The 26,041-nt window shown below is 51.7% G+C and overlaps 1 protein-coding gene across 1 annotated transcript in view; it reads right to left on the bottom strand.

The window, feature by feature from the left end:
• Positions 1-337: 337 nt before the first annotated feature.
• Positions 338-26,041, bottom strand: part of XXYLT1 (xyloside xylosyltransferase 1) — a 156,800-nt gene continuing 131,096 nt past the window's right edge. Inside the window, exon 4 of the mRNA XM_059391252.1 lies at positions 338-3,319. Coding sequence (XP_059247235.1) covers positions 2,923-3,319 — 397 coding nt within the window. The 3' untranslated portion in view covers positions 338-2,922. The remainder of the gene's footprint in view (positions 3,320-26,041) is intronic.

Below are 26,041 nucleotides of genomic sequence, written 5' to 3'. Positions count from 1 at the left end.
CCAAGGTTAGAAGTGATGGCGAGACTGGCATGCGTAGCTAGACTCTGACACACATACAAGAATAAATCTCTTCGACAAGCCCGCAAGCTTTCCAAAGGCCATTATCGTTTGTGTACACACACAAGATGATAGAATCAGAAATGAAAGCAGCGGCTGGAGAGGCTATTCTTAGGTCACTTTCAGTTAGGGAACTGGGGCATCCAGAGGCAAAGTTGAAGACCCAGAGCCTACTTAGCCAAGATTATGTTTTCTTACAGATGATGGCAACCATGGCCAACGTGAAGTGTAGAGTAGCCAGGACGGGACTTATCTGTAACTGAGGGGGGATGGCAGTGGCTACAATTTTATAGTATTTATTGTTTATTACAAAAGTAATTCACATTCAGAAATATAGAAGTAAATATAGATGAAGATAGAAAGCACCTTGATCCTTCCTCATACCCAGAAATGTTCTTTCAAGGCTTCTGTTCCACTCACTTCTCTAGGCTTATGCACCGCAGCGGAAGTTTTCATCAGGCAAAGGCAAAACAGCACAATGAGTCATGTTTGAACCTCATCAGTTACAACAGGATTCCAGTGAGGAACCAGCTGTCTAAGAGCTGTCCAGAAGTCACATCCACTGGCTTTGCTGGGCCGGCTGGACCTCCTGCTGAGTGTTACTTTGCTCTTCACAAAATCCATCAGTGACAGAGGAGGGGGCAGCTCCTGAGTAGGTGATCTCAAAAGTAGAGGAGGAGATTTGGTTTGGCTTGTGCCCATTTTGATCAATGAGTTCATTGTTTTTTCTTTGCAATTAACAAAGGACTCTCATAGCTCCAGAAACCCTTGAATTACTGAAATTAACATGGGGAAAATACCTTAGTTATCGAATCTAAAATTCTCTTAGCATTTTACCCCCATTCTTTCCCCATTGAAATAATTGTTTTTAATGTGGTATTTGAAACACATGGTATTTTAGGATTTGAACTAATTAAACAGAGTGGAACAGGATCTCTTTATACATATACACATATATACATATATAATTTTTAAAATAAAGTGAGGATCATACTGTACATATAATCTTATATTTGCCTACTTTACTTAACAGCACATTGTAAGCATTTCCCAAGGCATTAAGTATTCTTGAAAAATATGATTTTAATGCCTAAACTATTTTATCTTATGGATGTAACATAATTTATCCACTCCCTTAGTCAACATTTTAAGTTACTCCTAGCTGTTTTCTATTTTTAAAAAAACTGGTGTGTTAACGACTCTCTGTCTACATCTCTTGTTATTTTCTTACAATAAACTTGAGAATTGGAATCACCTTCATGAGGTTTTTGCGAGCATTATGAATAGTATATAAATCCCCAAAACAATGCTCGGCGCACAGCAGGCTTTCAGCTACTAGTAGCTGTAAACAGGAAATCAAGTTCCTAGGAGAACAGACCAGTTCTGTCCAAGCCGAGTCAGGCGAGAGATGTGCTCTCTTTGGCTGGGGAATGAGGTAACCAGACAGTCTAGGTAAGGCAGGTGAGAAGGGACAGAGCCATTCTTGCTTCCAGATGATTCTCCAGTGACCCCAGTGCGGCCCTGCTGCCCTCCCTGTGCCCGTCTCAGCCACAGCCCCCACAGAGGCCAGGGGGCCCACTAAGCTCCGTCATGTGGACGGCAGGGGCAGCCCTGAATGACCCTGAGTGCACTCTTGACTCAACCTTCAGGTAGCAGTAAACTGGGGTCAGAGAAGAAACAATGTAATCATCATGTTCTCAAAGACGGTTTATTAGCTATTCTCACTCATGGTAAAGAGAAATAAAAAAGTGGATGAAATTGAGATCAGAGGAGATGAAAATCCAACAACAGTTCCTCTCTGAGGACCTCCCCCAACTAGACAACATGGACCACCAGGGACTTTGTGTCTGCATCTAGCAAGGGAATGCATTCAGAGAAGAACTTAATTTTTTCGAAGGTACAGGGTCTAATATGATGCAATGAGAAAATCACAGGATGATTTTTTTCAACAGAGACTGAACGCTTATCCGTCTACGAGGGACACCCCTTCCAAGCCACACGGTTATCCGCAGAAACTGTTGGGCTCCTCTTTGGAAGGTGCCTTCCCCATGCAGATGACTCGACTCTGTCGCCTGTCCCTGGCCGTGGCCGAGCTCTGCTCTTTGATAGTGGATCTGATTTCTGAGCACAGTCTGGTCACCTGAAGCCGGCTGGAAAGAAGGAGGGATAAGGAGGCTCTGGGATATGGCTGGGAGCGAGAAGCTGGGGAAGCTCCAGCGATGAGGCCGGGTTTCTCAGATGGGCTGCCACTGGCCCTGCAGGTCCTCCCAGAGCCGGCAAGGATCTTCACCCCCCACAACTGGGCAAGGGGGGCATGGCGGGCATGAGCACGCAGCCTCTTAGGGTGCGTGTGTGTGGAAGCTGGGCACTCACTGATGCTTCAGTTCCAGGCCAGCTGCGAGAATACCCCTCTCTTGTTCGGCTCCCTGGGAGCCCTAGCAAGACAGTTTGTTCTTTCTGGCAAGAGGGAAGCTTGTCAGTTTAAAGTAAATTTATATTTGGTCTAAGAAAGGCCAGTGCCCAAAAGGATTTCCATTCTTTGGGGGCCGAGGGCACGGATCGCCATTGTCCTTCCTTTCTTCTCTTTACGCACTTGCTTCCGAGCCCACTGGAGATGTCTGCGTGTTTGCCCTCCACAATACCTGGCCCTGCAGAGTGAAAAGGCCCCAAGCACCAGCAACTCGCAGGCCCATCCTCACTGGGTGGCCTCAGGAGAAGGACCCACCAGGTGGGACAGCTGCAGCCCCTTACCCCAGAGCACATCCCTATAGGGATTCGGACACCAGCCAGGGGCTGATTAACAGGGGCACCCCTCTGGCCTCCCCCAGACCCTGAGACCTGAGGGCACAGCAGATGGGACGGGACCTAGACGTCAGGGATGGGGGTGTTGCAGTTCCCATGGTAGATCTTGACATGGCCCTCACACCGGAAGTAAGCCTCGAAGACGTCGCTGTAGCCATGGTCCCTCCACCAGGTGCAAAGCTGCCGGTTCCAGGTGCAGTCCAGCACATGGAAGAGCTCGGGGTGCTCCATGCCAATCATGGTGAAGAAGTCCTGGTCCCCGAGATGGCCACGGAAGTGGTACTTGTCGGCCAGCTGCTGTACCTGTGTGGGCTCCAGCAGGCGGCTGTAGAGGGGGGACTGGCGCATGGCCTCCAGGTTCAGCAGCATCACTCCGCTATTGAAGCCGGGGAGCCCCTCGGGCGGGGGGCCTCCAACCCGTGTCTTGGGGTTCTCGTGGCGGAACTGCCAGAATGTGTGCCTGGAAAGGGAAAGAGAGCAGATTTAACCTGGTTTGTGTGGGTGAAACAGTCTGCCGGCCCTATCTTCCCGGGTGGTCAAAACCAGCCTGGAGAGAGACGCTGTCTTCACTCCAGGTTTATAGCTCTGGGGACAGGGAGGTTCTTGGGCTGGGAATTGGCATCACGCCACCAGCAAGTGGCAGAGCTCGACTCAGACCCCAGCCTCCTGATTCCAAGCCTCAGGGTCTTCCCACGATCCTCTGCTCCTTCAGGATGACATCGTTGCTAACATTTGTCTAGGACTCAGCAAGTAGCAGGCGCACAGAGAGAGAAAGCACAAGTAAGCAGTGCGAGAGGGAGAAGAAGGCTCCTCAGTGGGGAGCCCGATGCGGGACTCAATCCCAGGACCTGGGATCATGACCTGAGCCGAAGAAAGATGCTAAACCGACTGAGCCACCCAAGTGCTCCTGCCTTTGTGATCTTGGAAAGGAAAGGAGAGAAGTGGGGGAAGTGATTTTGAGAAGCGATCTGGTAAAGAGGTAGAAAGCTACCTGCAGGCTTAAATAAAGTCAGTTTCTGCTTTAGAACAAGCTTCATGAAGGCCCAAGCCTAGCACTTCTGAGCGGCTGGGCAGGGGTTGGAGGCCTGCAACAGAGCTCAGGGCCCACATGCATGGGTTAGGCTGAAGAACAGCTGGAACAGCCAGGTGGAATTAGGGCTATTTTAGAGGGAATGTCATCTCAATCTTCTCTCAAGGCCTCAGGATGGGGGATGCATGGGGGCACCTGGAAATGCCACCCCAAGGCTCCCAGAGGTCTCTCCCTCAACCAGTCACAGGGCAGGATCTGTGCAGGGAAGTGACCAGCGCAGGGGAAAGAATACAAGAGACCCGGCCCATGGCAGCCACAGAGATCCATTTCGCAGCTCCCACACACTGCTCTGTGTCTGGGAATCGGAGAGGCCTTCCCTGAGGTCTCGCATATCACAAAGGGCACCGAGAGTTCGATCCTGGGGAGGGGAAAAGCATTCCCTCTGGACATTCTTACAAGCGGAATAACAGGTCTATTGTTTGAATTTTGCCATAATTGGACAGTGAGTGGAACAGAGCTCTGGCGCCTGCTTGGTGATAACAACCTTGGCAAAAATAAGCTTCCAGAGCAAAAGGAGATGTGGGAGCCCTTCTAGTGATGGGATCACAGGGCGCTGGAATGCTGCCTGGCGACTTGGTCGGTTTTACCATATTTCTTCCAACTGGTTCCCGCAGGTCCAGGCTGTAAGCCACTAAGATTCTCCCAGATGAATCTGGGACACCACAGCATGGGAGAGGAGGGCTCCTCCAACCAGGAGCAGGGGGGCTTTACCCAGGAGGCAGGACTCAGCCTTCCAGGAGAGAAGAGAAGCACTCACCAGGGAGGGGAGGCCCGGGAAGGGAGACGTGTGTAGAAGACCGGCAGGGCCAGGCCTGTGGAGGTCCTAGACATGGCGAGGCCATCAGCCTCCTTCTTTTTGTCCCCCAGGTCTCGTCTCTCCCCTTTCCGGGGGACCATGGGAGAATGAGCAGGGTGCAGGCTAGCGGTCAAGTCTGCCCTCCCCAAGACTGCCGCCACCTCTGCATTCTCAGCACCTCGCACGGCGCCCACACGGTGGGCCTTCAGAACATGAAAGTACTTGATGAGGAAGGATGGGAAGGTCAGTGGGGCTCAAGCTATGTCACCTTCGGTGTCGTCTGGAACCGGGACAGAGAAATGTCAGGACACAAAGCTGCAGCTGTGGATGCCGTGTTCCAGGCCCCAGGGCCCCATCTCTCCGGCGTGGTGAGGGGCAGGGGACCACGAGAGGGTGCTCAGGGGTTTCAAAGGGTTCGGTACAGTCTCTACTCACGAGCCAGCTTGGGGGTGCAGAGGCCATCTGCTGCCCTGCAGTACCCCCCGGAGCTCCCCTGTCTCTAGCAGACTGGCCTGCTACGGAACTTGCTAGGCCCAGGACAGTGGGGCCAAACGCAGACAGAACAACAAGCATCCTTCCAGGTGGGGACCAGAAGCCAGGTGGCTCTTTGGGAACCTCATGCCTAGTACCACCGGCGCTACAAAGAGTCATTTTATAACAAAGCCAGAGAGAGCCAGGCCCAGAGCATCAGCACATTATGACCGGTAAGGAGAAGCGAAGGAGGGACAGGAAATTGGAAATGCAAGCTGCCCAGGATCCGTCCCGAGGCAGGAAAACAGCCTGTAAATGAACCAGTGCTTCTCTAAGTACAAAATTATTTCCAGGGTGCCCCTGTTTAAAGCAGGCCTACCACTCCAAAATGAACCCAGACAGACAGAGCCGCCGCCTGCAGGACTGCTGGGTTTCTCTGGCCTCTGTGTCGGCTGGTTTGTGTGGAGGAACCACACTGGCCTTGGGATGGAGAGAAGGACAAAGGGCCATGGAGGGACCCGAGCTCATACGCCCTGATCCCACGTGAATGGGCCAAACGGGGCAGCCTGGCTGGTTCCCCCTGCCACAGCACAACGAGGATGGCAGAGCCCTTTCTGTTCCCCGCCTCGGCTCCTGGGCGGCACGGGGACGTCACTGGCGGCATTCTAACAGGGACGGAACAGAGGTCCCCTGTGCGTCAGGGTCAAGCCCAACTCAAACACAAGGGCCCTGAGCTCCAAAGTCCCTTTCATCTTCACTCGGATTCCATGGGCTAGGTTTCCCAGGAGCAGCACTTGGATTTCAATCTCATTTCTGAAGTTGGCTGATACCCCCAAAGCCACGGGCTCTGGGGACCTGGCTGGCAGGTGAGGTGGAAGCTGCTGGTACTTCACTGAGAGGGGGTCAGACCCAAGAGCCTGTCTCAGGGAGGTCAAAGAGAGCCCTAGACCCTCGCCTTCCTCACAGGGCCTGGGGCTGAACTGATATGTATGCAAAGGGCACTGCCAGTGGTGTGTGCTGAGGCCGCAGGAGCCTCCGTATGAATGCAGGGATCTGGCTCCAAGTCCTGGAGCTTCTAGAAGTTTCCCCGATTAAGCTCCAAGCCCATAGTCGGCCATGTTGCCCTGATGCATCATCTGGACTTGGGCCTCTGCAGATGCTTGTCTCCATCCTCCACTGTCCCCTGGAGATACACAAGAGAGGGGACAAATGGGAAACAAGCCCTCACACTGGCAGTCCATGGTAAATACTGAGTCTTTCCTGGAATCAACCAGGCTTGACAGGAAAATACAAATTAAGAACCTTCAAGTACATTCTTCCAAGTATGGGCAATGCATTTCCTAAATTTGTTCTATTGAGTATGCCCTAAGTAATACTCATAAAAAAAACTATTAAATTATTAAAAACAAGTACACTAGTTTTCATGAAGAAAACCCATCTTATGAAAAGAGGTATCTGAAATCATTTTGAAAAGCAGTCATTTTCTCCCTTCAAGTCTTTCCCTGATGACCATTACCAAGGTCACTCCAACAAGTCTCTCAACTAGAGAAGCTGGCCAGAAAACCTGGGAAAGAACACATGTTATTATGAATAAGTCTTTCTCCTCCCACCACCCCAATCACAGACCCTCCTGCCTCCCTATCCATGCTTTTCTCCTGGTTTGGTTTTTCTTGGCTCCTAAGGCTCAGGGTCTTCCATTTTCACTACTGAGAGGGTTGAGAAGCAAGGATGGGAGCATGCAACGAGCCTGGGCAGTCTGCATCGAGCTCCCTAAGAAGGTTCTAGAAGCCCATGCTGACTCAGGCTGAGTTCAAGCTGTTGGTTTTCAGGCAAAGAGGGCTCTGTTTTCTGAGGTCCCTAAGGACAGTGTCGTGTGTGGCACTTCTCCCTATGGTTTAGCCATCGAGTCTTCAGAGTCAAGTGCAAAGTCTAATGAGCAGGTGAGGCTGGGCCTCTTCCCGGAGGAAGCATGCCGTCTGGATGCTGTCTAATCAGCGAAGACTGGAATCAGGAAACATTACTCCCTTTATGCCCATGCTTGTGTCCCAGGACCAATGAGCTCTTGTTTGACTTGGAAGGGACCCTGTTTTCCAGTCTTTTGCAAGCAAAGGCCGGGAGTGAAGAGCAGCATATCCTGTTAGGTGACCAGGGGACAGTTGTGGGTGATGAGGGGCTGATTTTGGAGCAAGGACAGTGTCCCTCTGTCCTGCCTTGAGCTGACATTCTGGGGGACAGACACAGACTCTTCAGTTCTTTAGCGGAAACACCACCCTGTGGTCTCAAACTGGAGATGACACAGACTGCCGACACAGTGAGGCTTTAGACGGCCACTTCCCAGGGCACTCCTCACTGCCAGGAGTCACAGCCGACCCTTATCAGGATCTCTTGCTAGCAACTCAGGTCTCCAGCTCCAGCTCCAGCTAGACAGAAACGTTCTTGAAGTTCCACAGGCTAGTAATGGCAGGACCAGGGCGAGAGGGTTCTCTCCTGGGACCACAGGCTACCAGAACCTAAAGACACATGAAGATTCTTAGCTCACCTGCCTGGCTTACCCATGAGGACATCGAGGCTCAGAAATGGCCCTGCCCGTAGTCACACCACTGAAAAGGTAACCCCCACCCCAATCCCAGGCTGATGATTTTGCTTTCCCAAAAACGCCCTTCCCAGAGAAGGCAACTGCTCCTTCCACCATGCAATAAGCCATGTGACAGGTGAAACTGTGCCACTTAGTGCCAAGCTTTCGGGAGGCACAGAGTTCACGCTTTGCCATCTGGCAGGGACTAGCTCCTCCAAGCCCAACATGCCTGCACCTGGAAGGGGAGCTGGGCCCCCAAATGGCTGACGGGGCTTGCTTGGGGCAGCAGGTGGAAGGCATGTGCTTGTCCGTGTTTGCAGGACCTCAAAAGAAATGTGTGCCTGCTTTCAAACACCAGCCCTGTTTGCAAGCCAGCAACTGAGTTTCCAACCACAATATGCCCAGAACCGAGAGAGGACAACAGGTCAGGGGTTGAGGCAGGGGGCACATGGGTGGAGCTGGGGGTGCTGGAACCAGGCAGCCTGGCAGGAGAGCAGAGGACTTCTGGGGGTGCTCAAGTCCAAAAGAGACTCCACAGGGGGATGAGGGGATAAGGAGGGCACACTGTAGGGATTTCCCCAGGGCCTTCTTCCAGAAGCATCAGGGCCCCCCGTTCACCCTTCCCCACACCCAAGACTGCCAAGGTTCCTTCTTGGCAAACTGGCATCTCTGCACTGCCTGCCCCAGTCTGAGAGGAGGGTTCATGGAAGTAAGAGGAGCTGAAGAAGGTCTGGGGAAGAAGTTTGAGTCTGTGTTTTCTGAAAGCCATGATGGAGGCTTTCATTGGGGGAAGGGCGGGGGGGTCCCAACGGGGCACTGGGGTAGCTATTATTACAGGAACCAAATTTTCTAGAGAGCTTATCTGGACACTGGGCTCTTCATTCTTACCTACAAGACCACAGAGCTCTCTACAGCTGTCTGCTGGGGCTGCTGAACACAGCGTCACAGACTGGGGGGCCTGAGTGATACAGATTTACCCTCCCCTCCCAGAGGCTGCAAGTCTGAGATCAAGGTGTTGGCAGGGATGGTTCCTTCTGAGGGCTGAGGGAGAAGCTGTTCCATGTCTCTCTCCAGTCTCCGGTGGTTGGTTGGCAACCTCTGGCTTCCTTTTAGAAGGATCACCCCAGTATCTGTCCTCATCTTCACAGAGCGTTCTGTTTGTGTGTCTGTGTCCAAATCTCCCAGCCCCCCACTTTTAGAAAATATTTTATTTCTTTGAGAAACAGTGAGAACGAGAGAGAGAGAGAGAGATCACAAGCAGAAGGGAGGGGCAGAGGGAGAAGTCGACTCCCTGCTGAGCAGGGAGCTCAATGTGGGCCTCGATCCCAGGATTTGGGATCATGACCTGAACCCAAGGCAGATGATTAACCAACTGAGCCACCCAGGCACACTCAAATCTCTCCTTTTAAAGATACCAGTCATATTGGGCAAGGGGGCCTATCCACTCCAGTGTGGTCTCATTATATCCATGGCTACCTTATTTCCAATTAAGGTCACAGTCTGGGGCACTGGTAATTAGGACTTCAGCCTCTGAACTGGGGGAAGAGGCACACAATTCGCCCAGAACCCTCTCCAACAATGAAGACAAAGGAAAATGGTACACAGCTTACCTTCATCTGTGTTCTCACTGTCTGCAGTAGGAGGGCACTGGTGGCACCTAGAGCTGCCTTCAGGAAACTCCCTGACTCCTGCAACCCCCGGCGGGCTGAGCCAGACAGTCATGACAGGCTGGGTTGCATCTGTCCAGGAGGCTCACAGAAGGAGGGGGAGGTGTCTATAGCGGGACGCACAGGCTCCAGAGAAAAGCAGAGGGATTCAGAAATGTGGGTGTGGTGGGGGGGGAGGGTGAGAGGTGACACGACACTGATCAGCCAGCAGAGAGATGTCCAGAAGCCCACACTGCGGTGTCTCCTGGTTTTAAGGGAGATATGCGGGAGCACCAGACAGCACGCAGATTGAGAGAATAATCAGTCAGCGGTCACCCAAATACTGAATGGAGCACCTATCGGAGCCTACAACAAATGGGAAGTAGAACATTCCTGCCCTCAAGAAACTGGTGCTCTAGCAAGACCCTGACGTGAGCACATCAACAGCATCTATTGTAAGATGAAGGGGTCTACAGCTGGACTCAGGAGGCCAGGGGTGAGGGCCCACTGTACAAGGTTTCCTCAGCACTTGGTTTCCTCAGTGCTAACATGGGGATGGGGGTGAGACATGCCAATGAGGGGAGGCCCTGACTGGCAGAGAAGGGCAGAGCTCCACTGTGCCCAGGCTCCTCTCATGGTGTAGTATCTCAGGGGCAGCCCTCATCCACCTAACCAGCCAGAAACCATCTGGAGGCTTCTGTCTCATCATGGCTTCCTGCCTCATGAAGTCTAGAATAAAGGTAACCAGCGCTGTCTGGCTCATTCCTAAAGCTGTACCAGCTGTGACCGACCTCTGTAACACCTGGCACAGCAGTGGAATCAGGGAGGGTGAACATCCCCACTAGGAAGGCCTCTGACCCGCCACAAGATGGCCTGAACAATTCTGAGCCTGGAGACCCTCCAACTGCCCACAGCCCTCTTTTCTGCCTAGAGACCTCTGGAAGGGGAGCTGCTCAGTGTGCCACCTCCCATAGGTGGCAATGAATGGGTCCTCTCCCATAGCATGTCACAGCCAGGGTCCCGAGGCTTCCCATTCCCCTGTGTGCACAGGAGGGTGGGATGGCCTTCTCTGAGTTGCCAGTCCTCTTCTCACACCTCCTGGCCCGCCCATCACTGCTCATGCCCAGCCTGCTGGGACATCTCGGCCACACAGCCTTCCTCCCACACCTGCTGCTCCAGAGCTGTGAACATAGGTGGGAAGGCTGGGAGCTTGTGGTCACTCAATCTGACAGCTCCCAAGTGTGCTGTGCCTAACTGGGCTAGGGCCTGGAGGGCAGCATGGGGAGAAACTGGGGAGCACCAAGGGACAGATGATGGAGGAAGAAGCACTGGAGGCTTCAAGCAGGTAGGTGGAGCTCTGAGGGCTTCATGCCCAGGTTACAATAAGGATGGTGAACACTAACTAGGGCAAAGTTGGAAGGATAAAAACGGAGAGGACCCATTCAGTCTTGAACAGGTATCAGCAAGAATAGTGATGTGGTAGAGTCCTGCAGGTGGCAGGGGATGGGTCACAGGCATGGAGCACAAAGCAAGCATGACAGAATTCTGGGGAGTTCCAATATTTAGGGGATGGAAGAAGAGGAGCCGGGAAATTCACTTGCAATAATGTCAACGGCCACAATGATGGCCTCATCATCATCAGCCCCACCTGAGCTACCCACTGGGCTCTCCCTCCATGAACCTTGCCATCAGAAGGCACTCTGCTCCAGTGACGGGGAACTGGGATCGTCCCCTCTGACTGCATCGTCCTGCATGTCCCCCCACAGAACCAGCTTTCCAGTCCCTTGTGAGCCACTGGGGGCCCACCTCTCCCTATTCTCTACATAGTCTCCCCCGGATCCTTCTGGCTCCCCACCCACTCTAAACTGCCCCCATTACCTCAATGCATATGAGAATATGGACTGTATTGAAAGCGGCAGAGGATGGGAACTTGGAAATGCTATAGGAGATGACAGGTCTCTGACAGAGATAAGCGACAGAGACTAAGGAGCTGGGCACTCAGCACGGGGTAAGATGTGGCGAGGGGGGACATCTATATGCCCAGGGAAAGGAATGCATATGCCAGACTAACGAGGTAAGAAATACAGGGTGAGTGGAAGGGTGGGTACTTTGAGGAACGATAATCATGATGATGGCTAATACTTGTACCAGACCCTGTTTTAAGTCCTCATTTAATGTCTATAACAAACAAATGAGGTAAGTAGTATTCTTTCCCTGTTACAGGGAGCAAAGTATGGTTGGGAGATATGAACCATTTGCTCATGGTCATAGGAGTCAGGCAGAAGAGCTTACCAAAAAGTGAGAAATTCCAGGACAAACCTGAGACTAGAGAAAGGACATAAATAAGAAGATACAAGTTCTGTAGTGGGAATTAGGGATACTGAGAGAGGGCATTTAGGGTGAACTCTAAATCTTGGGAAGGTTAAGAGGTAAAGTCATTTATGGAGATAGAGGGACTTGGGTACCAATAAGGGTTTGAGAAAGAGAAATGGTTTACAAGGGCAGTGAGGAATCCATAAAAGATGGATAAAGGATTTGCCTGAATATGAAAGGTCTGAGTGGAGTCCAGAACCAGGCCTGGCACTGGCAACTAGAATGTGTTATTCACCTTTATGACTTGAGGGCCTAGTGTGGCATTTGGTTCACAGTTGGCCCTGCAAACTCTTAAGTTTCAAAAGGATAAATGAATGGATGGACTAAAGAATGAATGAAAAAAGGAACAAGATACTATAAAATCAGAGGATAGAATTGAAGAGGGGAATGGTGAATGAAGATGGTGGAACAATAGTTTAGAAAGGGAGTTGGGGGAGAATGTGCCGTGGGCCCCATGAGCTAGAGCATCAGAGGTGTTTTAACTGAGGGTGGCCAGGTCTCTGTTGGGGGAGGAACAATTTTACTCTATCCTTCAGAGGTTCTTCCACCTGGTCTAAGAATTAAAGTGACATGAAACAGATTACCAGGAGAAAAGAAAAATTAATTTTGTACAAACAGGAACCCTACGCACATGAAAGGTTCAAAGACGGAAAGGTAAAGTGAGGTAGATATGCCATCCTGAGCTAAGGAATGGAATAGGGCTGGGGCATCAAAGAGGAGGAGGGCAATTCACAGGGCAATATAAGGAAGAGCAGAGGTTTAGTAATTAGAGGTCTGCCTGGCCATAGAGATAGATCATTTAGATAAATTTATCTCTAGTAATAACCCCTACTCTGGAAAAGACTCCCAATTTAGATTCTTCTAGATAGTTAAGAGAGGAGCAAAAGTTTCTCTTGAACCTGCAGGTCTCCACTGCCTTCAGCCCAAAATAGCCCACATATCAAAGTGACACATTTGGAGGAGACTTGTTTTGAACCTTGCGTTTCTCTCAGGGTGAGGACTGAGAAAGTGACGTAGAAATGTCAGCTCCCTGAGCCGAGGAATGCATATCTGTGATGAAGTGCCACTGTGATGAAGATTATCAACGAAGGGACCCAGATGGTAACCTGGCCCAGGGGTGCCCACAGCTCTCTGGACAATGCCCTTCCTGGCAGTGGCCCTAGAAGATGCCAGGACTCCAAATACAAGGCTTGTGCATCACTGCTAGCGAGAAGCTCAAATCTGGTAGAAGCCCTAAGAGCTAACCAAGAGACTATAGGATATGCAGCCAGCAGGCTGGGCTACTGAATATCCACATGGAGCTGGCCTGGCATGCGTGGACAGGCCCCAGCTTAGCTCCACAATCCTGCCCTTTCCGGGAACTGAGGTTGAGGGTGAAGACAAAGCCAGGCAGAGTTACCTGCAGAATTAGCTCACTGTCCTCAAAAAGCCCACAGCACTAGGGGACACAGAAAAGAAGTACCCAGGACACATGCCAGAGTGCTTTCTGGGAGAGTGAGCAAAATGCAGTCAAGTGCAGTAAGGGTGATGGGGAAGAGCAGGTGTAGGATTTAACCCTCTGTCCAGAATTAAGCTCAATCAATCCAGCCTAGCACCCTTCACCCTCACAGAAGGGGGTGTCCCAACCCAGGAGCTGGGTGTTGGGAGACTGTGTGGGCTTGGCTGACCCAGGCACAAAGGCAATTGAGCTGCCACAAAATATGTTATTTCTCAATCCCAGAAAAAAAAAAAAATCTATGAGCCTTCCCGTTTCATTTAAGCCAACCTCTACCTTTGCTTGTCCCTGCTCACTGTCTTCTACCACATTTGTGGCAGGTCTCAGTCAAGGGTAACAGTGATTAGCACATTGGCAACTGACAAATGCTGAGGATCTCCCACTTGTCAAGCGCAAGCAAGGACACAGGCACAGCCCCACAGGAGCTCGTTCTGGGCAGTGGTACTTCTCAGACTTTACTGTGTGAGGGGCTCACCTGGGATCTCGTTAAAATGCAGATTCTCTTTCAGAGGCTGCATTTCTGGCAAGCTCTCAGGTAACGCTGATGCACTCAGAAGAAAAAAACTGGTATTTGTATAAAGAGATGAAAACCACGAGAGCTGCAATGATGTCATTTTATCTTGCAAATGGCCATAAAGTAGGTACAGATAGAGTCCCTTACAAATTTCATACAAATTTTATGCTAATGCTTTTCTGTACCTTCTCACTTTATCACAGCTCTGGGAAGGGGGAGCAGGGTGGGTGGGGGACCATCAGGGAAATGGTTCCTGGAAGCAGCGTGCTTATGGCACTGGGAGGGAGGACCCAGCTCTGCCGCCTTCTATCCCAGGGATTAGCCATTAGTCTGGAGTGGGGGTGGGGGGAGTGGCAGGGCAACTCATGTACATTGGTTTTCTACTGCCTTGGAAAAAAGTACTGGTACATCATGGGGTTAAGAATGCAGGTTCTGGGGTGCCTGGGTGGCTCAGTGGGTTAAGCTGCTGCCTTCGGCTCAGGTCATGATCTCAGGGTCCTGGGATCAAGGCCCGCATCGGGCTCTCTGCTCAGCAGGGAGCCTGCTTCCCTCTCTCTCTCTCTCTGCCTGACTCTCTGTCTACTTGTGATCTCTCTGTGTCAAATAAATATATAAAATCTTTAAAAAACAACAACAAAAAAAAGAATGCAGGTTCTGGGAGCAGACGGTCCAGGCTCAAATCCTGGTCCTCTGCTTCCTACCCCAGAGAAGGTACTAGAGCTCTCTGTACTCCAGGATTCCTTTATGGAGTTAGGGTGGTTGGAAGGGTTTTTCAGGAAAGTATGAGATGATGGACGCCATGGACACACATCACACTGGGTGAGAAGCAATGTGGGTTCTCTATGGAGAACAAATGTCTGCTTCCCCTACCTTGTCTGTCACAGGGAGGGGGCCTGAGCCTGTTTGCAGAGCTCTGCAACCACCAGTGGGGTGACCCTGAGCAAGTCACGCCCCCTCCCGAGACCTCAGTTCCTGCGTCTGTTAAGTAGATTAAGCAGGCCTGTCGTTTTATGCCCAGAATGACCACCAATCTCCAATAATTAATCTTTCTTTAAATGTAGCATCGGTTGGTGAGTATAAGGTGGTTTTTCTTTCTTGTTACTTGCTTTTGTTTCTGAACCCCGTTTCCATGTATCCACAAAGCCCTATGATTTGCGTCTGCTGACAAGCTGGCAAAGTCCAGGCCTGACATGCAAGGGAGACCACTCTGCAGCTCAGTGCAAAGTTCTCACTCAGCCTCCCCTCGGGCCGTGGCGATCACACAGCACTGCGAGGCCTGAGCTCCAGGGAACAGGCACACGGAGAGCTGGCTGGGTTCGCCATCATCCTCCAGCCCCTGCAAACCCTGAGAGGCCACCCCGTCCTCCTCTGTCTTCTGCCCCACTGGGACCCTTTCTCTCCATGATGCCCCAAGATGCAAAACGACTGTCCTTGACTTTGTAAGCCTCTTCTCACCCAAGGGCACTGCACAAGAGGTCATCTGTATAAATAGAGTCCACCTCAGCAAACCAAACATGGCTGGCCTCTGGCCCACCCAAACGTCCAACTTGTCCCTGGCCTGCCTGAAGGCCCCACAGAGCCAGCTGCTCGTCGTGCCCAGAAGCCTCACCACGTGGCCCTCCAATGCACTGTCTTCCCTTTTCTTTTTAAAGAAAGGAAAAAGGGGAGGAAATCCACAAAACAATCTGTCCTTAGATCACAAACGTGAAGGGCTGGATCAAGGAGCACCATCACGAGGGGTTGAGCAGCACTGTCTGATTCAGAAGACAAGCAATCCCTCAAAGGTGGCCTGGAGTCTCAGTCGCCGGCACTGAGGGCCCTTCTGGTCTCTCAGCATGCCAGCGGTCTCAGCCAAAATCACAGGCCTGCAGGGGAAGATTCTCCACAATTCCGGGCAACAAGCATGGCCGGTGGGAAGGGCAGGGGAGTCAGGCCTGGGCTCCAATCCCAGGACTCCCCCTTCCCAGAGGTGGGGCCAACAACAAATTCCTTAACTCTCTGACTGTGGCCATCCAGAAAACTAAGACAATGAGAATTTTTTTTTAAGGGCTCATTGAGGCTTTAGCAAGTTAATATATGCAAAGTGCTAGGGGCAAGCCTGGCACATTTATGAATTCAAGAACTACGTACTGAAAACCTACTGTGTGCTAGACATAGTTCTGGGCCCTGAGAGACAACACTAAATAAGAAAGAAACTATGACTCCTTCCCTTGTCAGCTTGGTGTCGGGGAAGGACTGATGCAGCAGGAGGCAGACCAGCCAACAGGCGGTTACGATCCCAAGTGGCAGGAGAAGGGATGGGACCATAGTCGGGTCCCTGCAAGAGGACCTCCTCACCTAGTCTGTGTGGGGATGGAGGAAGGTTCTCCGGAGAAAGAGGCATCTGAGTGCAGACTTAAAGTGAAGAGGATGCAGGTGAAGACAGGTAGTAGTGAGGGCACATGGGCCAGACCAGGAGGTTCCTGTGAGGAAGGTCAGGGAGGCTGACCTTGATGCTGAGGGGAACAGAAGGGCTGAAGCAAGGCAGCCTGTGTATGAGGATGGTGGCTGGCTGGGGTGGGGGTGGCCTGGAGGAGAGGGAGGAGCTGCTGCATGGCCCTAGGGGAGCACAGTGGTGGTGGTAGTACTAATGACAAGGGGAGCTATTTGTCAGCAGCAGGCATGCGACTGCACCTGAGGGCGGACAGAAACAGGGGATGCAGGAAGATAAGGAGCCCTGTGCCTAGATTTCTGTCCTGAGCACTATGGGTGCAGCATGAATGACAAGGCCTACTTTCAACATTATCACTGACTTTTGCACAGTGATACCAGCTGGGTCACTCCCCTGTCTCCCACCAGTACAACAGACAGACCTTCCTGGCTCAGATACACTGTGACTCTGGTTTTTGACATCATGTCAGCCATAATGGCCTCAGCACCAGCACCATGGGGCTCACTCTTGCCTTTGTGCCTTTCTCCAAACACAGGACCAGGCTAGGAAGATGCGGAAGGGGACAGCTGAGAGATGCTGGCCATCATGGCCCATTCACAAACCCCTGTCTTTCCAGATGACCTGGAGCAAACGTCTCTTTCACTGGCTCCTTCCAGACAGTAGCCAACCTCATCCTCACCCAGGGCAGGTGAGCTCTTCTCCACCTGCCTGCCACCTTGTGATTTCCTAGGGAGATTTTTTTCCCTGCTTCAAACTGAAAGTGATCCCCTTACCCCTCCTTGGGACCCTTCTGCTTAAGTCTCTTCTCCATGCCTTCCAGAGAGTTCCCCAGAATCTCTACAGAGCCTGTGGTCCTCTTTATAAAGGGTTAAAGAATCGGAATTACCCCCCCTACACACCTAGCACTCTCTCTGGTGTCCATGCAGGCATGCCTGGGGCTGCCTAGACTTCTGTGACTTCTCAGCTCTCTCAGGAGTGGAGTCCTGAGGCTGGGGCTTAGCCAGAACAGCCAACTAGGATTTGAGGGAACGTGAAGAGTGGAATTTTTAAGAACCAGATCAAAGGTGGCATTAAAATTAGATGCGAGTCCAAGCCACTACCTGAGGAAAGTAATTAGGATCTTTTGAAAATAACAGCAGTTCTGCTAGACACTACTCCTGGAGCCATACTTCTGGAATATTCTTGGGCTGGTCAGGGGGCAGCCTTTTTCCCTCGAGTGTTCCTGGCCACCTTCTCTCTGCCTTTGTCCCCACAGCAGTTCAGGCTGCCGGACTGCCGACTGAGGAAGTCGATCCTGACCTGACCCACATCCAGACTACTTAGGTGCTTATCTTCACCTCCCACACCCCAAGGAGTCACCCATCCCACAAATCCTCGTACCACCCAAGGAGGGCTGAGCCACTCCGCTCTCTGCTCCATGTGGAACCTGCAGGGCTGGCTGACTGGGGAGGCCCCAAGTTTCCGACTTGGTCTCAGCCTGAGGAAAAGAAACCTCCGCTGTGGACACACCCTGCGAAGGAGGCAAAAGAGAAAAGAAATGACCCTGCCCAAGGAGAGCCAGTCCAGGCCCCATGACAGCCGAGTGCCACCAGCCGGCTCTGCCAGCCTGTCAGCGCAAAACCACATCCACACCCCTGGGCAGGCTGGCATCGTCCGCACTCCCATCCCATCGAAGTCTTGTCCCTCCTGCCACCTGCCTGAGACCAAGAGACACCTGCCCACACGTACACAGGCCAGGGTGGCCCAACCACACCTCCTTGCCACCCACTCTGTCCAGGCACAAACACACAGGGCTGCTGAGGATACGACTACCTGGCTCGACCCCTATACCTTGATCACAGCCAGAGTCCTTGTGGGACCTCGGGAAACTCCCCACACCAAGCTTTTCGAGCTTTAGGCCATCCTCCTCAGAAGGCACCCCAGAGGCAGTTCACTGAGCGCACTCGGAGCTGATTGCCTCTCCTGCATCTGTCTATGGATGTGTGGGGGGACTTGAGGCCTGTGTGGGTGTCAATTCTTCCATCCTCATGTGGTTTGCCCTCCCACACAGGTGGCAACCTCTCTTCCACGACCCCCAGGGTAAGGAGGTCTTCTCGGCCACCCGCCTCGGTTCCACTCCCCGAACAGGCTTCTCTCACACAGAGACTGGGCAATGGGTGGCCGTGTTTCTCGAACTTTCTTGGGCACACCGAACCTCTGTGTGGAATTCGGCAGGTGAGGCGGTGGCATTCTGCTCTTCTGACAAGCTCCCAGGCCATGCTGAAGCTGTGTTCCACCTGCCCAGGTTCAAGTAGTGAGAAGGCAGAGGAAAGAGCAAGGGCGTCTGAGTCGGTCAGACTGTGTCCTGGCATGCGCTCCCCCAGAGCCAGCCAACACAGCTCTGGAGACCACCGTGAGGACCACATGGTGCCGGCAATGCTGGCAGTCCCCGGAGTAGCAGGCACCGAGCAACGCAAGCCCTCTTCCGTCTGCTTCAGCTCCCCTCTCCTGCAGCGGCGGGGAACTGGGAACCTCAGGAGAGAGGACTTGCCAGAGAAGTCAGTGAAGTGACCAATGAACACTCTGGTGCCCAGAGGTGAGGGAAGGTGAGAGGTCTCCTTCCCCTCATTGTGTGTCTAGTCCTGGGTCTGGCGCATAACCTGGGCCCAGCATGATGGCGGAAGAGAGGGTTCAAAGGCCTGAAGGCCACAAGGGTCAGTATGTCTGGCTCTGAGTGTTTGTGTGCATGATGCTGGGGAGAGGGGTTGTTCGGGCCGGGCTGAGGGGCAGTTCCTCTAGGGACTCTGGTATCTGGATATCCGTGCTTGAGCAAGGGTGAAGCTAACTCAAGAGGGGAACCACGATGAAGCAGAAGCCTGCCAGGAATAGCCAGCCTGGACCCCTGTGCACCCCTCTTTATACATCTGATGCTACCGTAGGCCAGAGGCTCAGCGGGAGAAAGCTAGGTGCTTTCAGAAGCTGCTTTAACCAGTCCGGCTGGAAAAGGACCATTTATCAAAACCCTTCCTCTCTCATCCCTCCAGCAGCTTCAGAGAGGGTCTTGGTTGTTTCCAGGGAACGGCTAGAGACGCAGGGAACTTAGCCCAATATGTGATATATAGCAGTGTTGTTTCTAGGGTCTAAAGCAAAGGCAAGAGAAAAAACTAGACCAATGGCCAATCCATCTTCAGCAAGTCTGCATCCTGCCTCCTCCTCACACAGAGACAAGCCCCATTGATGTTACTCAGAAACTAATGGTGTTTCAACACACTATAAGGGGTACTTGCTGAGCCCAGGACCACCTAGGGGAGACTGGGGGACTCCCCTGGCATGGCCCCAGGCCCCATGGCCCCAGGCCACAGGGAGCACCGTTAAGTGATGATGGCACAAACATGGAGCTCATAGGGCTCTGAGTAGGAGAAAGACCACATAATCCCCAGAAACCTTGCTCTGTTCCCAGCGTGTACCCCAACACACACACACGTACACATATGTACACACACACACATCCCCTCCACACTGGGGAAGCTGAAGCTCAGCTTCCCAGCTAGTCCTGAGCCCTCCCTCCTGCAGAAATACGAATGCTATTCCTTCTTCAGCCCCAGAGCTTCTCCATGCCCCAGTAACATTTCACACAGCGATTTAGCAAGCTGGGCTGAGGTTTCTTTTAACTGGTAATTAAAATTGGAGCACAGAGACAAGTTTTGAAAAACCTGGCTTTCACAGAGAATACCTTCTCTGGATTAGAAACAACAACAACCAAAAAAATGAGACTCTTGATTGAAACCGTGGGCACCCACACAAACACAAAGGCCCCCTCAGTGTTTGAATGGAGACGGCATGTGAGGCTCTTCTGACTGAGGTTAAAAAGAATTCAAATTCGCAGGATTCATTTCTGAACTTATGAAGGAAAAGCAGGTAGAAATGCTAGGACGGAGCTGTGAACGCTCTGTTTCACACACAGAGGGCACTCTGTGTGCAGGCCGCCCTGATCTCCATCTGGCCAGCTCCAGAGAAGGCCTGTCTTCCTGTTTCTCTATGCTTGTCTTCAGAAGCACAGGAAGGGCAGGCACGGTTTCATCTGCCCGAGGGCCAGGCCCCTGTGTCATCACGACCGTAGACACTGCAAATTGGAGACAGTCCCTGGAACAGGTCTCAGTGCCAAGCCGGTTTTGAGGTAAAAAAATAAATACACACACATATAAACACATACATGTCCTCACAGGTACACAAATACACACACACACACACACACATACATACACTCCATACACACATGCCAACACGCATACATACACTGTATATCCACTACCACACCATCCTCCACAGCCCCTTGGGGCACGGGGAGCACCCCACATGACCATCCACTAGGACAAACTCATCCCTGAGCATCTGCCACTCCCTCCCGCTGCTCCCAGATGGAGAAGAGAGCCTCACCCAAAGAACCTCACTCGGGGCAGTCAGGTGGGCGGAAGGAGTGCTTCCCCTCAAATGCTCCAGAAAGAAGAGCAGGCTACTGAGGGGAATTCTGGAGTGTACGACCTCCAGATGAATGCAGGGGAGTCCCAGAGGCCCAGCGGGTGGGGGACACTAGGAGACAACAGCAAGCTCCAGGACCCAGAGGCGGCAGAGAGTGGCGGGGCAGGGGGCACTTACACGCCTACAGGATGGGCAAAGGCAGAGGGACTGAAAGAACACTAGACAGTAGCAGAGGGAAGCTAGTACTTAATGGGTACAGAGTATCTTTAGGAGTCATAAAAATACCTGTGGAATAGACCATGGTGATGGTTGCACATGGTGAATGGAATTAAACAGCAGTGAGCACACAGGGTAAAAACAGTTCTAATGGCAAATTTTATGTTATATATATATATCCTATCACACACACACACACACACACAGTGGTGGAGGAGAAGCCACCAGGCCCCGACCATGGCAAGGTTACAACAGAGGTGAGCCACTTCTTCACGACGGGAGCTGATGGGAGTCTGGGGCTCTGCCTGCATTCCCAATGCCACCTGCTCTGGGGACCCATCTCGGGCCCTCAGCTCTTGGATCGGTGGGCTCCAAGCCACCTCGAGGCCCTCAGTCCCCACAGGGTGGTGGCTTTCCCTTCCTCACTGCTTCGAGCACAGACCATGTTGCAATTGCTATCTGTTTTCCCAAACTGCGATGCCACAGGAAAAACCGAGGCAGCGGCATACTGTATAATTAACATGGAATGTTCCGAGGGAGCCGAAGGCAAGTGGGGCAGAGGTCAGGTTCCCAAGCAACACCATTTTCTGTGCAAGAAGGAGTGTTTTCACCTCTCTTTCTCCCTTTGCAAGAGACTGAAATAAGAAAACTTGAGAGAGAAAGAAACCTGTTCAGCCTCACACGTAAAAAGCAGACCCTGGCGTGGGTACACGGATTCCTGTGGGGGGGGGCCTGGACAGGCTGTGCTCAGCCTCCATCACCAGCCAGGCTTCAGGACCACAGAGAAACACATTTAGCCTCTGCCACTGAAGCATTAGCCTGTCCAGTCCAGCAAGGCTGCTGCAAGCCTGTGCGGTCAGTCTGGACGCAGTTAAGGTGCATTATAATCCATTATAATAAACTGGTTCCTAAGCCCCCTTCCCTGCATAATTTAGAAGAGACAGACCATCTGATGAAGATTAAATGCAGCAACTATAGTTGAAATCTTGTTCGGTGTAGGTAATTTAAAAATTATCTATTTTTAAGGTGGAGTTCAGTAATATTGGGAGTCTGTTTCTCACCAAACAGAAATAGAAGAAGGAAAAGAGAAAGTCTTCCTATCTATACTTAAAAAAAAAAAAAAAAAAAAAAAAAAAAAAGACAACAATAGACTAAATCAAGTACAAGAAGTAATTTTGGTGGAATGTGGCATTTCTACCTCCTGCAAAAAACCTTCGGAGATCTTGCACTTGGAACGAATCTCCCCACTGCCCTTGTTCTTGCTGCTTCCTACAGCGGGCTATCGCTCCTTGCACGAAGGGGTCCAGCCGCGTCTGTCTGCTTCCGTCTCCCGCCAGCCTGCAGACTGCTGTGGGACAGGTGGACAGAGCTGGCTTCCTTGTCATCTCTGACTCTCCTGCCTTCACGCTGGCCTGGAGTTTTGTCTCAGGGAGTGTGACCTCTATGAAATGGAAGTCAGTTACAGCTTGGCATTCTGGCTGCCAGGACGACAAGACAGCTTGATTTAGCTAGGACAGGCAGGTGTCCAGGGTCTTCCATCCTGACATTGGGGTGACACCACGCTCCTCACTGCCTACTGGATTAACTGCAACTCCTCAGCATAACACATGAGACCCACCCCCTGCCCAGGACTTGGCCCCTGCCCCCATCCAACCGCATCCTCTTCTCCTCCAGAGCACCCTGGTCCTCCATCCAGACCAAAGTAGCTGGAGTGCCTACACAGGACACAGAGGCCTCCATGCTGTGCTCCTCTATGCTGTGCCCTCTCCCTCCACGTCCATCAGACTCCCCTTCATTACAATTCACACGCTGGGTGAAGTGCCCTCCTCTAGGCCTTGGAAGCAGGTGTGCTGTATAGTCCTCTTGTGTGCCTCTCGGTCCTCTTCAGCCCTGAGCTCTTAGAGGATGGGGACCACGTCTTTCATTATCCGAATCCCTGCTGCTTAGCCTAGTGCTGGCACCAAGCAGAGACTCAGTCCATATGAACCGAAGTTAAGTCTAAACAGGTAGACCTTCACCACCAAGCAGTGAGGATAAAATGTGCCTTTTCCACAATAGCGAGGTTCCACATTTGGCCAAAGAGTTAAGACCCCCTAGCTGCCCGCCAGCATCATGCAGGCTGCTGGGAGCAGCCCCAGCCATGCCCAGCTCCGTGGGGCAGCCCAAAGCAGCTCACAGCACATGGCAATGAGGCCACCATCACTCATAAACACACTGTTTTCCAAGCCTGCCAGGCCATTTGCCAGCTTCGGGCCACCCTTTTAGAGCTGGGACCTTTGTGCTCCACCCGACTGAACATAATTTACTTAATTAATTACAGCACAGACAGAAACACTGTACCTCCACTACTGCCTTCGCTAAAACCACTCGAACCACACTAGGAAAAGACCGGATCTCCCTGGCAGTTAGTACTTTCTTTTCCCCCTTCGGGAGTGGGGAGTGGCAAAGGGAGAGAGTCTTAAGCATCCCCCACACCCAGCAAGGAGCCCAACACAGGGCTCCATCTCTCCACCCCAAGATCATGACCTGAGCAGGTATCAAGAGTCGGATGCTTAACTGACTGAGCCCCCCCACGTTCCCCTGCAGGTTAGCCCTTATATTCTCTGGCCATTGCCATGGGAAAAGTGGTTTAAAAAAAAAAAAAAAAAAAAAGTCTGCAAAACCACTCCCTTCCCAGTTACTAATTTTTCTAGAAATGTATGCAACTTTAATCTGCTTTAAGTAAATATTTTAAAATATTAATTAGCCTCAGGGATATTCCTTTTGTATGCTATACATTTCAGAGAGATTTGGGTAAAACGTGGGGGTTATACACATATCTCTGATTAGCATATTTTCTGAATGAAAATGAGAACACCTGGCCCTTTGTTAAGACGAAATGTATGAAACTGAGATATGTCAGAAAATACGTCTGGCAGTTCTGACTCTGTAATTTTCCAAAATGAGGTTAGAACTAGGAATGTTTTGCTGATTTTTGCCAAAGTTTTAGCTCTCACAGGAATGAAAAAGGCATGGCTCCATTCACAGCCAGTACCTGGTGAGGAGGACAGGCTAACACTGGTGGCCGTCAGTGTTGTGGGCAGAAGGTGTAGCTGGAATCCTGCACGGAATCTGGGTCTTTGCAGACAGAGCCTGAGATTCGGGTCCACAAGGCTGGGCCTAGTTTCTCAATGCTGGCCACCGAGGGGTCTGGTCACCAAGAAAAAGAAGAGTGCAGCCACGCGACCCCACCCAGCAGCTGTGTTCATCATTTCTGGAATTGTTGGAGGCTGTGTGGGCCAAAGTCATACTAGCTCAAGGCCCATAAAGAACCAATCCAGGTGAGGGAAGAAAGGAGTTAAATTTAAAAGGGAAAATATGGGGCACCTGGGTGGCTCAGTGGGTTAAGCCTCTGCCTTTGGCTCAGGTCATGATCCCAGGGTCCTGGGATTGAGCCCGAGTCAGGCTCTCTGCTCAGCAGGAGGCTTGCTTACTCCCCTTTCTCTGCCTGCCTCTCTGCCTACTTGTGATCTCTGTCTGTCAAATAAATAAATAAAATCTTTAATAAAAAAAAAATAAAAGGGAAAGTGTTCTTTGCCTTTTAAAGGCTGTTGACATTCACCATCTCTGTGCCTTTACCTAGACTCTGATAAATGAGGGGTGAGCTGGGATGCTTTGGGACCTTTGGAATCCACCAAGGGGAAGCTGCTAGGCCAGGGAGCTGTGATTCAGGCCTTGGGCAACTAGGGAAAAGAATTAAACAAACATGGAAATCCTATCAAGTGACCAATCCCAATGGCATCCTTTGACCTGGGGGTGGGGGGGGGGGGAATAAAGGAGAGCCCCTGTTCTACCCCAGAAGAAAATAGGAGGAGTCTTGCTCTTCTTGCCGAGCAGGGCCACAGAGGCTGAGAGCATCTCATGTTCCTGCTAAACTGAGTGCCCTCACTGGCCTCCCGACAGGATGCAAACATTCATTCGATGTTTGAGTCCCTCCCCGCTCCAAGTCTGTTGCTTGCAATTCTGAGCACATTCTACTCTAAAAACTATCTCCTAATGCCGTCGGGCTCCTTTTCATACATTCAACATGAAATGGACCTAGGGTTTAGAAGAGGACCTAGAGTAAGAGGAGGAGGGGTGCTCATGCTCCGTGGCTAGAGCAAGGTTGCTCGGCATCCTCCCATGTGCACATGTGCCCGTGTGCGTGTGTGCCTGCACGTGCGTGTGCACGGGTATTTCCCAGGAGGACGGGTCCATGAGAGGAAACTGGACACAAAAGCACAGGGATGCGACTGAAAGACAAGGGAAGTACTAGGCCCAGACGATGGTTCTGTCCCAACAGCTCCTCCTCTGAAGTCCCCTCTTCTCACCAGATGAGACCTCTCTCTAGAAATGAGTCAATTCTCAGGTGGGAACAAAGGCAAGCTGTTGCCTTGAGGCTAGGAGAAGGGGAGGGGAGCCAGCAGCAGCCTCCCGCCCACTGGCTGCAAAAGGACATTTGTGACTCAGCTGCTCAAGTTATGACTGAAGCACATTATGCATGACCACGTGTTCGCTGAGCAGGATCAAAGCCTCAAGTGGCCAGGTGGCCAGGCGGCGACGGGAACACGTGAAGCTGGCGGCAGGGGGAGGCCCAGATCATGCAGACCTGGAGAACACGGGCCATCGAACAGGCTGCTGCCACCCCTGCTCAGCGGGGACCACAGGCCTTGTAGAGAAGGCAGCCTAACACTGTCACGACTTCTGGGTTTTAAAGAAAAGCTATGCAGTATCCGGGTATTAAATGCTGGCAACGAATACACATTAAACCAAAAAATGCTGCAGGGAAAACAAACCATTCTTCCACCTGGTCTGCTGGGCTCCCGTTGGCAGCCCTCTTCCAGGAGTCCTATAGTCAGAATCAGAACTGTTTGGTTCTTTGACTTCCAAATCTAGCTATAGGCCAGAATCACTTTGGATGCATGCTCAAAATGTACATTCAGAGGCCCCAACCTACAGCCACTGAGTCAGAATCCCCTGGGAGAAGATGTGCATTTGGAGAGGCTCCCTGGGTGATCACAAGGGCTGTCCTGTCAGCTAGGAACCACAGGCTAGTCCGTATTTCTGCTCTCCTTGTATTCACAAGTATAACCATACTC

This window comes from Mustela nigripes, chromosome 2 (genome assembly GCF_022355385.1).
Source record: "Mustela nigripes isolate SB6536 chromosome 2, MUSNIG.SB6536, whole genome shotgun sequence".
In the NCBI taxonomy this organism is placed as follows: domain Eukaryota; kingdom Metazoa; phylum Chordata; class Mammalia; order Carnivora; family Mustelidae; genus Mustela; species Mustela nigripes.
The sequence above is the reverse complement of the archived record's forward strand: the minus strand, read 5'-3'. Positions and strand labels throughout refer to the sequence as shown.